Source organism: Rhinatrema bivittatum, chromosome 3 (assembly GCF_901001135.1).
Source record: "Rhinatrema bivittatum chromosome 3, aRhiBiv1.1, whole genome shotgun sequence".
Lineage (NCBI taxonomy): Eukaryota > Metazoa > Chordata > Amphibia > Gymnophiona > Rhinatrematidae > Rhinatrema > Rhinatrema bivittatum.
The window spans coordinates 161,336,835-161,352,194 of NC_042617.1; the positions used below are offsets into that span (position 1 = coordinate 161,336,835).

General features: G+C 42.1%; 1 protein-coding gene across 4 annotated transcripts in view; it reads right to left on the reverse strand.

Annotated features, from left to right (window-relative positions):
* The window catches only part of TTC27 (tetratricopeptide repeat domain 27), a 521,976-nt gene that overhangs the window by 430,521 nt on the left and 76,095 nt on the right, over positions 1 to 15,360 (reverse strand). For all 4 annotated transcript variants that reach the window (XM_029593895.1, XM_029593892.1, XM_029593893.1 and 1 more), the window contains exon 6: positions 7,613 to 7,777. In XM_029593895.1, the coding sequence (XP_029449755.1) occupies positions 7,613 to 7,777 (165 nt within the window). The remainder of the gene's footprint in view (positions 1 to 7,612; positions 7,778 to 15,360) is intronic.

The following is a 15,360-nucleotide window of genomic DNA, read 5'->3' on the forward strand; positions in this document are numbered from 1 at the left end:
ATTCAGATGGAGCAGACACATCGTTTGGAGGCCTCTAGTGCCAGAATCTCCCTAGACACATCATAGCATGCTTCAGAGACTGCCAGCTAAAAGAAAAGGCGACTGTGAAAACCGGTGGGGCTTTTCAGTGGGAATCTCATAAAATTGAGTTTTTTGGGATTTGTCAGCTGCGACACTTGCTAAAATGCCAAGATATGAAAGATAACAGATGTACTGCAACAGGGCAATGTGAAAAACAAGTGGTTGTTTCCCTTCAGCACTTTGTTCACTATCGAAGAAGAGACATATAGAGTGAAACTGGTTGACGAAACAAGAAATGTCTTGCAGAAGGCAAGTTTAATTCAGCCCCCAGAAGTTTGTCTGATGCAAGAGGGAGCAAAGTCGTGTCTGGGGACACAAGCCAGAAATGCAAGGTTTTTGTGAAATGGCAACAGGTTCTGACGAAAAAGAGGAATGGCACAAGCAAAGATGAACCTCATTGAGCAACAGTGGAAATGGAGTGGCAACTTGCAGTCTTCAGGGATTGCTTCAAAGCAGTCCTAGGGAGTTAATAACTCCCCCTTCTATGGAAGAGACATATTTGCAAGAACATGGGGGGGGGGGGGTAGTAGGGGGGATATGGACTGGCATAGCATTAATAATTGCTTATTGTGAGATATTGTTGGCATGTTTACGAGATGTTTAATGTTATAAGAGGCAAGGAGGGATGGGTGACATCTGGGCAATGTGTTTTCCCCCTAGAAATATCTTTGCTGGGTATGGTCAGAGCAAAGATATGGAGGGTCTCTGTGAATTGGACGGAGGAGGGGAGGGGAGCATGTGCATAAAGAATTGGATCTGCCAGTGATACAAAGTAGTTGCAAAGGTAACTGATGGGGGACATTAAACTACTTTCTTATAATGTTAAGGGATTAAATTCCTTTATGAAGAGGCAACTTCTGTTTAAGGAGCTATCTTGACTGCGGGCAGATATTGCTGTCTTTCAGGAGACATTTCCATAAGCAGGACAAGAGAGTTTTGGGACAAAGACTTTGAGCATGTGATACTTGCATCAAGTGGGGGGGGGGGGGAAGAGGTGGAGTGGGGGAAAAGAGGTGGAATGGGAGTTCTACTATGGAAAACGTTAATAGCAGTCATGGGCGAGTGTTAAAAGGATGAAGAGGGCAGATATTTCATTATTAATGTTCAATTGGGGGGAGCTGTGGTTACGATCATAAATCTGTATGCCTCAAATACTGAACAAGGGCAATTCTATGAGAAAGTGGCTGAGCAAATCTCATTATATGCTAAGGTCCTTTAATAGTAGAAGGAGACTAACTTGGTAATGAAACTGGACTTGGACTCCTCGGCATCCACAGGGTTGGAACTGAAGAAGCCGAGAAGCAAATTAGTACATATTATGAAATCTTTGAATCTCATAGATGGAGGGCACAGAATAACAATTCTAGGAACTATATGTTTAATTCACACCCACATGGGACTTACTCCCCACTGATTACTTTTTGGTGGAAAATTATTTGAAGGGGGAGTTGAAAGGAACAAGGATTGAGGGTCACACATGTTCAGATCATGCTCATGTGGGCACATCTGGGGAGGGTATCCCTGCAGGATAAACAAATTCTTTGGAGACTCAATGATGCGCTGATACAAAATGAGACAATTGCTAGAAACGTTGAGGATGCACTGTGAAGAGTATCTGACCATTATCCTTAAAGTGTGCCTAACGTAAGGGTTATAAATCTCTCCCAGCATCCAAAATGTTTCCTCCACCCAGGGGGGGGGGGGTTAACCCACAGAGGCACCCTGTGTACCAATTCTAGCTGTATATCCATCCGTTGTTTGGTGACTCCTCTCTGCTGCCGCTCCACAAATGCTTGAGAAACTATTCCATCCCTAGGATGAGCTGTGAGGATTGAGACAGATCCCAATTGAAGGCTGAACAATGGGGAAGGATTGGAATATGGGAGAAGGGCAAGCAGTAACCAGAATATACAATCTTGAGAACCAGTGATCTTTGGTGATTTTGTGCAATTCCTCTAAGTAGACACATTCTACCCCCTACTGTAGGAGTTGAGTGTTGGATTATGAAACTAGTCAAAAACTAGGCTCAGGTTATAGCTGGATCTGTCATGTTGTTTTCAGTTGATGCCTTTTATGTTGCCTGCCTCTAGCCAGAAGTTGTTGTAGAAGCACAGGTGGAGCACAATACTATTGGAACAGCCACAAAGGAATCTCTGGAAGTAGGTGCATCTTGATGACAACTGTTACTTGGAGCTTGTTGAGAGCAACTGAACTGCATGCTGCTCTTTGATCTGGGTGACCATTTTCCAGCATTCCTCACCAAAGAGGTGATCCCCCGTACAGGGTACATCTGTCATCTTGTCATGGATGCTATCATGCAAACCATTGCCTGTAGCCAAGTCATTCAGTGCTCCAATAAAAGCCAATGACAAGTGGGCAGATGTATCGAATGCCTTGTATACTGACTAAATTAAATTGTACCTAGCAGAGGCTTCAGTTTCTGAATGCAATCATGTAAGTACTATACCATATAGAACTGGTACACACATAAGTGAGAATTAAGCACTGAGCTCTGGAACATTTTTCCAAAGTTTTCAAGTAGCCTGAGTAGTGGAGTATTGTAGAATATACTTGTTTTCTTTGCCCACTTTAGTACTTACTCCACAACTGTCAACTGACTGGGCAGCTGCATCATCCCAAACAGTGTGGTCCAGTTTTGACTGACTGACTATTGGAGCACAAGAAATTGGATCTTCCCACATTCTTGCCTGTAATTCTTGCAGGATCGAATGTATTGGAATTGCTCCTGACTTTGCCAGGGTATATAGGATCTGGAGAAGGCCAAAAAACACTCCTGTGCGAGGGTCTTTGTCTTTACAAACTCCCAGTGCCTTATCAAACTTCTCCAGAAATTTGGCATAGAAGGAGAGGACCTTGGGTGGCAACGAGTACTCTGGAGACTCAGGTAGGGGGTTCGGAAGGAATTCCCATCCCTTCTTCCTCTGACCCAAGGGGAGAAGGGGCAATGATCCAAGACACAAATGTTGTTGTAAGCAACTGAGGTGGGGGTCATCTGTCGCCTCTGAGGGGAGTACTCCTGGGGAATGTCTTCTGACTAGATGGACTCCACTATGAGAGAGTGAGGAGGACGCTAATCTTCCCACAGGGATTCTGATGGAATGTCCTTGGGTTTCGGGGGCAAAAGGGACACCCTCTTGAGACAGTAAATCTGATAGCCTGGAGAGAAAAGGTTGAAAAGTACTTTCCTTGTCCTTAACTACCAAGGAGGCAAAGAAAATCTTCAACTCTGCCACTTGGTTTAAGGGCTGTGTTCTACGGTTAGGCATTTGGGGGTGGAACATTCTTTTCTGACACCAAAATAGGTTCTTCTTGAAAGCCCTCTGGACTTTGTAATTGCTGTTTCAGAGGATGCATAGAAAAAAAAAAGGACACCATTAAGCAGATAGGATCTAGTGTCTCTAGATAAAAGCCTTGTTTGAGAAGCCTTATTGGAAAAATAGCCCTTGAGATAGGAGGTAAAAGGAGCACATTTCCCTCTGCCCCTATCATGCTTCCTGACTGCACTGGAAGGGATTGGGAATTTGAGAAATAGTTCCATCGGTAGCACCGAGGCTTTGTGTATCAATAGTGCCAATCTGCAATTCGAGGCATCGAGAGTTCCTGTGTTTGATAGGGCAACAGTGCTGAAGGAACACGCACTGAAAGTACTGCTGGTGCCAATGGTGCCCCTGATTCCAAGAAACGATGCGTCTTAACCTGCCCAGAGGTCCCTAGTGCCTGCAAGGTCACCTGAGAATAGCATTTCACTGATTGCTCGACACCAAAAAAGTAGAGGGGCCCCAAGCCTCCTCTGAAAAGAGGGGGAAGAGCTCCTGCTCAACTTGGCACTAAGGGAGCTTGAAGAGATTCCGTTACAGGGGAAGGAACGCCTGCAGCTCTTTAGAAACTTATGCAGTTTCTCCATCTTCCAATCTCTGCATTTCTGAGTCTACGGAAACATCCTGTCGCAGTAACAGATGTTTTGTGGTCAGGCCCCACACACTGGTAACGAATGTCATGGCCATTGGTGATAGACATCTTATTACACATGTAATACTTGAAGCTGCCGAGTGTGTTCTTCTTGGAGCAGGACATTTCTTTTCCTTTCAAGGGGCTTTTTTTTTTTTTTTTTATAGCACTGAAAAGTGCTGTTTGGAGGCTGCTGAGGCAGAGAGGTAATAGTCTGAGAAAAATTCAGAAAGAACTGAAAATATCTAAGAATATAGCAAGCAGAAAAGCTGAGAGAAGGGTATGCATCCATAATGTTGCTCAGATGAAGAAAAAAGACTGATAGGTTCATGAGACAACACCCGGTTGGGAAATCCTGCACATGCTCAATAAAGCAAAGAGCTCTATGAATTAAGAGAAAAGAGTATGATGCCATCATATGACGTCACTCACATGTTATGATTAATTCAACCCAGTTTGTCGATGGAGTACTCCAGCTTCCATCCATAGACGAACATTAACCCTGGAAACTTTACTCCACTTTGGACTAGGAGTAAAATTTCCAGCTCTAAGACATGAGGTAAGCCAGCTTACCTCTCTGTATTGGTGGCAATAGTTAATGCCTTCATTTGCATGTAATTTCTATGCATGGGCTCTAACTTATACACATTGTTGTATGCACATTTTTTTTTGTGTGCAAAACTTCTTGCTGCATCGATAGGAAAGTTGGCGAACAATTGAGGGTTAAACTGTGAACTTTGCTGAGCGCACCTTTTTGCATTGGCCTGATAGACTGAGGACAAAGATCTGATTTTTTGCAGCTTTACCAATTAGATAAGATGGCCTTTGCCTCAATTAAACCATTTGTGCTGACTCATCTTTGTGACCTTAAATCTTATCTCTACTGCTCCCCCTAAATACTTTTTTGTCTTGAGTAGATTACAAACTCCACAGAAAAGGGACATAGATTCTGTTTCTGAGGCAAGGGAGGGTGAAGTGACTTGCCCAAGGTCACAAGGTACGACAGCAGGATTTGAACCCTGACTTCCCTGGTTCAATGCCCACTACTATTTCACTCTATAGTATTGATTAGTGCTGCTTATCTCTTGCAGGGCTATATAAATTAACTTAGTAGTAGTAACAGGTTTATATAGAAGTCAAAAAATTATAGCCCTGAAAAAAAAAAAAAAAAGTCTTGTATGTGCATCTATTCATTCCTTGTTCCTCAGTGCTTTCCACTTCCTTAGTCTTTTCACAGTGTCTGCACACCTCCCTTCCTTTATTCCCTCCCTAGCTGCCATGCATTTCCTCTCTTCTCCCACTAAGTGTTTCCTCTTCTAACTTCACCAGATGTTTCCTTTATTCTTCCTTCCCACCAAGCTGGGAGATGGAGGAACTTTTAAACTAGGTCATGGGGAAAAGCCAACAGATGCTTAGGAGTGCACAGTTCAGAGTGAGGTACTTTCAAAGGATACTGCCACAACAGGGAAATCAGAATATCCCAATAGAGAGGATGTGATAAAGGCAGAAGCAGCCCAGGTGCATTTAAATAAAGAGCATACAGAGATATCAAACTATACCAGTTTCAGCTGCTAGGCAAGTTGTGAATACAGTTAAAAAAAACAAAACTTTGAATTTTCTTTAGGCAATTGCCAGAAGTCTAAAAAAAGACTGGAAAGTTAGAATGCATGCACTGAACAAATATGTATGCACAATAGGCATCTTAGAGACTTGTTGGAAGAAGGATAACCAATGGGATACTGATACTAGGGTACCTGCAAAATAAATACTTTACATAAAAATATTGGACAAGAGCTTTTAAAACTACAAAGGTACCTTCTTCAGGTATCAGATCAGAGATGGTCACATCTAAAGACAAGTTCTATATTTATTTATTTATTTAATGGTTTTTATATACCGGCGTTCATCCAAGGATATCGCGTCGGTTTACAGTGAAAACAAAACATTATTGTCTCAATAACTCACATGCAGTATTTTGGGATAATATTTACATAGCTCCAATAAAAGCTATCACAGTCTGTCAAGAATACCAAATCTGCCATATCAAAATACTAACTCTCAGGACTCAAACAGCCAGCAGCCAGCGGCGAAAGCGGCCCCACCGGCGAAGATGGATGTCTGCACGGGCGAAAGCGGCCCCTGTGCGTGCAATTTGGCCGCTCAAGACGTAATGTCACATGCCGTGACGCCAAACGTCGTGACGTCACGCCTTGAGCGACCCAATTGCATGCACAGGGGCCGCTTTCGTCCATGCAGGCATCCATCTTCGCCGGCAGCTGCCTCCGGGAGGCAGGGGAGCCACAGTCCGTCTCTGCCGTTGTCCGTCTCCGGAGGAGGGCTGCAAGAAAAGTTGCTTCGTTGCTACTTTTTTTTTTTCGCTTTTTCGATTTTTTCCGCTTTCGTTGCTTCGGGAGGAGGGGAGAGAGGACTGGGGCTGCCCCGGAGACCAGCACTCATGGACGCGGCCAGGGCAGGTGAGCGGGGGCTGGGGGAAAGTTTGCCGCCTACCCTTACCCCTGCCTCTAACGCAGGGGTAAGGGTAGGCGGTAAGTTAGCAGGTTAAACGCACGGCAAAACGGCAGGTTAAAAAAGTGATAGTCGGGGCGCGCATTACTGTATGGGAGAGAATAGCTAATTCGATCGTTTACATCTTATATATATGCCGCGGGCGGAAGGGGTTACCCGGTGATTTAAAGAGGCGGTAAGAATGGGCTAAAGGGGATAGTGTATCGCGGGTTGGACTAACGCGGCCGAAAAGTGAGTAGAAAGCGGGTTAGGAGCAGGGTAATCGCGGCCGCACTTTACTGTATCGTCCTGAAAGTATGAAGTTGAAGAAGGTAGCCACAGGTGATTCAAGAGCAAGGCTGCCTCACCAACACCAACTGCTGACCCAGAGGTCACTATCTGAATCCACAAAAGGCATTCTAGAGTAGTGGTTCTCCCTGAAGACCGAACGGTAAGACTGTCAGGTTCTCAGGATATAGACAATATTTATATGCATTGTCTCAATTATATGCAAATATATTTCAAGCATATTCATAGTGATTATCCTCAAAATCTGATTAGCCAGGCAGACCCGAGGACCTGGTTGAAAATGTCCCTTAAATAAGTGTCTTAATAGTCTGATGTAACTGTGAAGTAAATTTAAGGGGACAAGGTTACAGTTATCATGAGCCGTATTTGTATAATCTGGCAATCACTATTTATAAAAATGCACTGAGTATTATATATAGCTGAATTGTGATTTTCCTATTTATTCGCCTTGAGCGTTGCTGTATAGTGGATGCTAAATGCAAATAAAATATATATTGGCTGAACTATTTTTATGCTTTTGTTTTTCAGACATGCAAACCACCTGTCCCTAATTCAGGGTAGAAGTCAGTCAATTTGATTAAGAGGTTAACAGAAGAGAAACAATATCTTGCCAACTTTACACACATTCTGAAGTTTTGGGAAAAATGCAAACACTGATAGAATACAGATGCAGTCAGATAGTATAAAGATTTTGCTATAAGAAAAAACTAATCATTACTCAAGATTGGATACACGAAAAAAAGCTTACCTGTAAGATCAATCTGCAGTTTGATCTTGTCCTTGGCTGTGTCAAAATGATCTTTGGCTTTTTTATGATTGTAGTAATACAAAAACATATATCCACATTCAAGATGGAATTGCACAGTCAAATGCAGATAGATTTCCTCCGTAAACAACCACTCTGTTTTCTGAACTGTGAACAAAAGAAAAGGCAAAAGCATTAGCAAAGATACCCCTGAGAATAAAGCAAGCTGCATACAGAGTAGATTAAGGGCCAAATTCTAAAAGCCCTGCGCGCAGAAAAACTAAGGCATATGCGCATGGCCAGGCCATGCGCGTGCCAAGCGCATTTTAAAAACAACCCGGCCATGCGCATATCTCCTGATATGCGCAGAAGTGCTGGGCTTGGTGAAAGGGGCAGGCCAGGGGCAGGGTGGAGCCAACCGGGACAGCGGCCATTAGGTCCTGTCCTCGGGAAGTGCACACCAGCAGCCAACCAGCGCACGCAACTTGCTTCAGCTGCTGAGGCAAACTAAGTATTAAAACAAAAAAAAATTTGATTAGTTAGGGTTAGTTTAGGGGTCAAGAAGGAGAGGGGGAAAAGGGAGTAAGGGTAGGTAGGAGTATAGGAAAGTTTCCTCCCAGTCCGCTCCTTAATTGGAATGAACTGGGAGGGAACATCGCGTCGCCGCACGTACTTTAAAAACTCCCCCCCCGTGCGAGTCACGACCCGCTCGCACATGCGCATGCCAAAATTAAAATCGGATGCGCATGTGCACGTGGGAATTGTATTTTATAACATGTATGCATGCTATAAAATAGTCGCATCCATGTGCGCCCGCCGGGAACTGCGAACACATGGACACGCGCCTTTTAAAATCTTGCTTTAAGTGAGGGACAGAACCTCCCAGTTTTAGAACACAGAAAACTAGACTTTTTGTTATACATCCAGTTTCTCCCCTCTTATAAAAAACAATGACTTTCTCTTGATGAACTAGAAAGCAGAGTAACAGAGATCACACTAACCATGTGGTATTAAGATCTCCCACTGTCAAAGAGACAGACATACAGACACCATAGAAATCTCAAACACTAAAGTTTCACTAGGATAGAGAGAGATAAAATCATTGGTTCACCTTACTTTACAACATTATTAAATTTTCTTTTCAAAATGTTTTCTCTGCAATTAAAAATGAGTACTTATCTCATAATAGTGTCTTCTTAGTACACCGTCAAAATTGTGTAAATAGAAGTTACAAATCACAGCGTTTGTGAATACAGATGGGTATGCAAGCAGCCGGCTGTCATTGACCCAAAAACTGCATGTCCTGGCTATCATTGTCCAAAAAACTGTGCTTCCCAGGGACATGCAGTTTTTGGGGCAATAACAGCCGAATTGTAGCACCAACTGCTTGCATATCCATCTGTATTTACAGTTATTGTGGTCTTGTAATATCAATTTACATGATTTTGATGGCATACTAAGATGACACTACTAAGAGATAAGTACTTATTTTTAATTGCAGGGAAAAAATATTGAAAAGAAAACTTCATTATGTTGACGGTAAGGTGGACCATTGACTATATTTAAGGGCAAGCAGCAGAGGTTGCTATCAATCTAACTGAAATGTCCATTGCCCTACGATAGACTTAGTTTTTGGGTACTTGCCAGGTTCTTATGGCCTGGATTGGCCACTGTTGGAAACAGGATGCTGGGCTTGATGGACCCTTGGTCTGACCCAGTATGGCATTTTCTTATGTTCTTATTAGAATCCTGCCTAATTATGATTTGCCACAAGTACACATCGTTATATTTTTTATGTTGTACTTTCAAGATTGATGTTACTATTAATTTTGATATTTTTAAGAGGAGCTTTGCGATTATATCTTAGCCATTTTCTCTATTCTGGGACTATATTTTTTAGATATACAGTTGTGCTCGTAAGTTTCCATATCCCTGGCAGAATTTGTAAGATGTATATCATTTTAAGAAAATATGAGTGATAAGAAAAAAAAAAAGTCTTAGTTAATGGGTTCAAATGAATCTATTTTATGTATCACAGAATAGCACAATCATTAAACAAACCATAGCAATAAAGGAAATAATAAAATGGTCCTATTCAAAAGTTTACATACCCTTAGTTCTAATATTGTGTATTGCCCCCTTTTGCATCAATGATGGCTTGCAGTCTTTTGTGATAGTTGTGAATGAGGCACTTTATTTTCTCATGTGGTAAAGCTGCCCATTCCTCTGGGCAAAAGCCTCAAGATCCTGTAAATTCTTTGGTTGTCTAGCATGAACTGCATGTTTGAGTTCTCCCCAAAGTGGCTCAATGATGTCGAGATCAGGAGACTGATGTATTATTTAAAAATGTTTATATTCCGCTTATAATAATAATATGTGCTAAGCAGATTATATAATACATGGTTATACATAAGTAAAAACAATATAAAACAAAATCAATAAGATAACAGAAAATATAAAAAAAAACCTGTTCGAGCAGCCTTAGCACGATATCTATTATTCCAGCTCATAAGCCTGCCTTCAACTGCTTTCTAAACTATCATTAAGCATATGTAAAACAGGTGGCAATGAGTTCCACAGAGTAGGCCCTGAAACAAAAAATGATCTAGAATGTGATTCAGTCAGCCACACCATTTTAACTGTAAGAACAGAAAGAAGAATTTTATCCCCAGGCATCAACAGCCTAAATGGCACACAGGCTTGTAGTTGATTTGAAAGACAACTAGGCGCTGCAATTTTCAATGATTTATATACCAGGGTTAGAATTTTATGTTTAAATCTGTTTATTAATAGAATGTGAAAAATGTAACAAACATAAGCCAAGGTGCGTGGGTTCTGCAATACCCTGGCTACAAATACAGAGTAGTAATACATTTCAGTTTTATCTCCCAGAATCCCCCCCACCCACCTCTATGCTTATCAAGATGGGCATCGAGAGCTGAATCATGGCTTAACCAATGGTATCTAACGACTGTGAAAAAGTAATATCTTTCAAAATTAAACTTCGTGCACAAGGAGAAATATAGGTCCCAAATTTGTAGGAAAGGTTGATGTTTCCGAGAAAGTTTCAAATGCACCACATATTTTTCCATAAGGCAAGTCTGAAACATAACATTTTTTAGGTGCCCAAGAGTAGGAGGGTCATCGATCATCCAATGTTGAAGAATACTTTTTTTTTTTTTTTTGCTAACTAGTATTTACCGGCACCACAATTTCATATACCTGTTAGGAAATGCATGAGATCGAAGGTCGTCAAATAGAAACACTTTTGCATCTAAAGGTAATGTCACTTTTGTGATTAAGCGTAATAATTCCTGCAACTCTTTCCAAAATATTTGAATAGAGGTACATACCCAGAAACTATGTCCCAGCACCCCAATTACCGCTTTACATTTCAAGCAAAATGCTGTGGGCTTTAGATGACACTTAAATGCCTAGGATTGAGAGCAGAATGCCTGGAGTAGGAATTTAAATTGGGTCTCTCGGAGGACAGCATTAATAGTTATAGTAAGCCCCTCTTGATAAACAAGTATTTAAGAACTCCTTTGTTAGATCTGTGTGCAATTCTAGATTCCAGGCCTTACGCTTCACAGCCACGCCCGCCAAGTAATCTTGGAAGATCAAAATGTTTGCTCCTTCGTATTACAAAGTGCGCTGCTTATGAATCGCTTGCAAAATGTCCAACTTATAAGCAGAGTTCAACAATTTTGCAATAACTGGGCGCGGGCGTGATCTTTGAGGTGACTGGGGTCCCAGGAGGTGTGCTCTTGCAATCCAGAGCTTGCTGTGTTTCAGGCCTAGTTGCGGCACACGTGGCAGCCAGTCTTCTAACATTTCAAGCAAGGTGGAATACCCAACTTTCTCCGGGATTCCGATAACGCGTAGGATGTCTCGGCAGGACCTGTTCTCCAGGTCATCGATTTTTTTGTAAATGTGAGTCCCAGTCGGCCTTTAACGTGGCCACCTCTGCTTCCAACACTTGTACATGGTTCTCTGTGTCTGAGACCCGTGCTTGCACTTCCTGGATTTGCTTGCCCGTGTCAGCCAGGAGCACAAAAACCTCGTCAATTTTCCCATATATTTTTTCAAATTTTGATTCGAGGGCAGCTACCACTGCTGCGGCTACATCGAGGCCACTGTGATCCATCACAGTTGGGGACAGAGAGAGAATTGAGTGCGCCACCTTTTTAAGAGCCCGCTGGTTTTGGGCTTGTCATGTTCCCAAGCAATGGTGTTTTAGAAACCATAAAATGGAAGCAAGGAGAAGTACTCAGCACAAATTAGTAAGTTTTGCAATACCGGTGTCCGTAAAAACAAAAAAAAAAAAAACCACAGGAGGTGGGGGTCCAGAGCTAGGTGGCACACAGCCTACTCCATCATTACACCACGTGACCTCTCCTAGGATTTTAAATGTAATCCTGTATTCAATCGGAAGCCAATGTAGCTTTTTCAATATTGGCGATATATGGTCCCAATGCAGAGACCCAGTTATCAAGCAGGCCACAGAATTTTGCAAGACCTGGCTGGCTCATGGTTGACTGCTTGGAAGCCCAATAAAGAATTGCAGAAATCCAGGGTAATCAGAGCAAAAGCTTGAACAACAGTTCTAAAATCAGTGGTGTTCAAAATATATTTTAAGTGTCTTGAAAGCCGAAGTTTAAAATAGCCCATTTTTAAAATATTCTGAAAATGCAGCTTAAATGTTAGCCTACTGTCAAATATGATACACATATTGCGGACAGAGTCTTTAAATGAGATAGTCACACCTAACCGATATAGAACTTATATTGTAGCTAACAAAATCATTGTCTAGAAAAACAAATAATCTCCGTCTTCTGAATATTCAAGACCAAATGATTTTGTCCCATCCAGTTACTAATTAGTTGCAATTTTTTTTTTTTTTTTAGAACTTTCCTAGGGTCACCATCAACACATCAACAACATAAGAACATAAGAAATTGCCATGCTGGGTCAGACCAAGGGTCCATCAAGCCCAGCATCCTGTTTCCAACAGAGGCCAAAACCAGGCCACAAGAACCTGGCAATTACCCAAACACTAAGAAGAACCCATGCTACTGATGCAATTAATAGCAGTGGCTATTCCCTAAGTAAAAAAAAAAAAATAGATGCACTAGAACTGTTCAGAAATCATATGTTGCAAATTTTAAAAATTCCTGAAAAAATATTGCCTGTGATAGTAAAAGTGTATTATCTGGGAAATAAAAAGAGTCGGAATCAGAAAAAAAAACAGGAAAAGAGGAAGGAAAAGTAATTGGTGGAGATTCTATAGATCTCTCTGATCTCCTACAGAAATCCCAAGACGAAATAGAAATTACCTCTAGGGCAACTCTTCTTGTTCAGTTTGCCTTTTCTACTGACAGGGATAATGTAATGAGATCCTTCTTTCGAAATAGGCCCTTAACATTTTATGGCCAAAAAATCTGGATATATCATGATTTAATAAGATCTACACAAATAAGAAGGAAAAACTTTTTACAATATAGAAAGGGAATAATAGATAAGGGAGGATACTTTAGTTTAAAATATCCTTGTAAATGCATTGTAAAGCTAGACGGTAAGACCTATTCCTTTTTAGATCCAGATGGTCTCAAATGTCTTCTCGGAGAAGAAAGAGCCGGACTTTAAATAATTGAGTCTTAATTGTGTATATTCCTTAATAATATGATACTTTATAGAATCGTTCCATTATTTGAGGATTCAGCTAATATTGCCTTAAGCATTATTTTCTTTGACAGGAATTGCTATGTTAATTTTTTGGGTTGAAATGTTATTTCCTTTTTATGATTAGACGCGATCTGTCAAAGATAATGTACCTTGTATATCTTTAGTTATTGTAACACTGTAAAAGTTATAAATAAAGAATTAAAAAAAAAATACTTGATTAATAGCCATTAATGGACTTCTCCTCCAAGAACTTATCCAAACCTTTTTTGAACCCAGCTACACTAACTGCACTAACCACCTCCTCTGGCAACAAATTCCAGAGCTTTATTGTGCATTGAGTGAAAAAGAATTTTCTCCGATTAGTCTTAAATGTGTTACTTGCTAACTTCATGGAATGCCCCCTAGTCCTTCTACTATTCGAAAGTGTAAATAACCGAGTCACATCTACTCGTTCAAGACCTCTATCATATCCCCCCTCAGCCGTCTCTTCTCCAAGCTGAACAGTCATTAGCGTACATTCTAATGGTATCCCTAGCTCATCAAGAAGAAAGCAGAGAAGCCACAAATATATATTAAAGAGTAGCTGCCAATACCGTCCCTTGTGGTACTCCTCTCGAAATATTAAACCAGAGAGGTCTCCCCCCCCCCCCCCCCAAAAAAAAAAAGAAATATACCTGCTGCTGTCTTGATTCAAAATATGAACAAAACCACCCAAATACTGTCTCAGAGACACCAATTGACTTTAGCCTCCCCAATAATATACTATAGGAAACAGCATCAAATGCTGAGGCAACAACGAGAAAAAGTGCTATTACTGCCCAACCTCTACCTAGAGTATACAATAAAAAAAACTCAGTAACATCTCAGAAAAGGTTCTGTGCTATGATGCAATCTAAAGCCACATTTAAATGGGTGCAGGATCTGATTAGAAGAAAAAAAAAAATCAGAAAATTGAGAATTAACTACTTTTTCCAGTAGTTAACCCATAGAGAATAAGTTAGAAATGAGTTGATAGCTGCACAGTTGACCCAGTGATAAATTACCTCTCTTTAAAAACAGGTCTAACAGTTGTCTGTTTGAATCTCATAGGAACAATTCCTTCTTTTAATGACTAATTAATCAGTGAAATCAAACTTTCACTGACCACCTCTCATAAAATATACAACAATGAGAATGGGCAAGGATCAAGCAGGCAAAATGAATTGTTTACTTGGCTGATTAACCTCTCTGATTAACTGGAACTGCCATCGCTTCCTCACATTGGGCACATAGGGAGTCTGCTTCCTCGCTCTGTGTGGCTCTAAGGTTGCATGCTGAGCAGAGGCTTAGAGCGTTCATGCCTGATTCTGGGGGTGCTGGCTCTGCGGACGCAGAGGCATTCTTATGCTCCATTTGCCGTAAATGCGATGTCGTCCTACGATGTGCGCCTAACACGGGCGCTCAACAGCATGCGCCTATAGCGGGCGTCTTAGCATGTGTGTGCATATCCTAGTAGGGCGCGCTCACGACGTGCGCCTATCGCGCGCGCTAACAAGCAAAAAGCGCTGTAATAGAAAAGAGAAGTAGGCAGGCAAAAATGGCGACCTCCCAGGCGGGCGGCCCGTAGGCAGGCCCAATCAGTCCACACTTCCTCGGAGACCAAGTAAAGATGTACGCCTTACCTTGTCTTTGGCGCTTCCCGGCTGCAACCCGGGCGGTCTCCGGCTGCGGGGGGAGAGGGAATACCTTCACCGCCGCGCTTAAGGAAGTGCACCCGCTGCCTCTAGGCCGCGCCCGAACTGCTCGGGGGCCAAGTCCACGCCGGGACCGAGGCTGCCTCTAGGCCGCGCCCGAACCGCTCGGGGGCCAAGCCGCGCCCGAGCCCTTCTCACTCAGGGGCTGGGTCCCTGCCGCGAACCGGCCACCGGACAGAGGCTCCTACCTCCGAGGGACCACGGAAGTCAGCTCGGGAAACTCAACTGGGTGAGTGACCGCCTGGTATCACCACAGGAGTGCGGGGCTCGTCTTCAGTAGATTTCTTCTAAGAATTTAGTCGATAGAATTTGGAAAAACACGCTCAGCGAGTG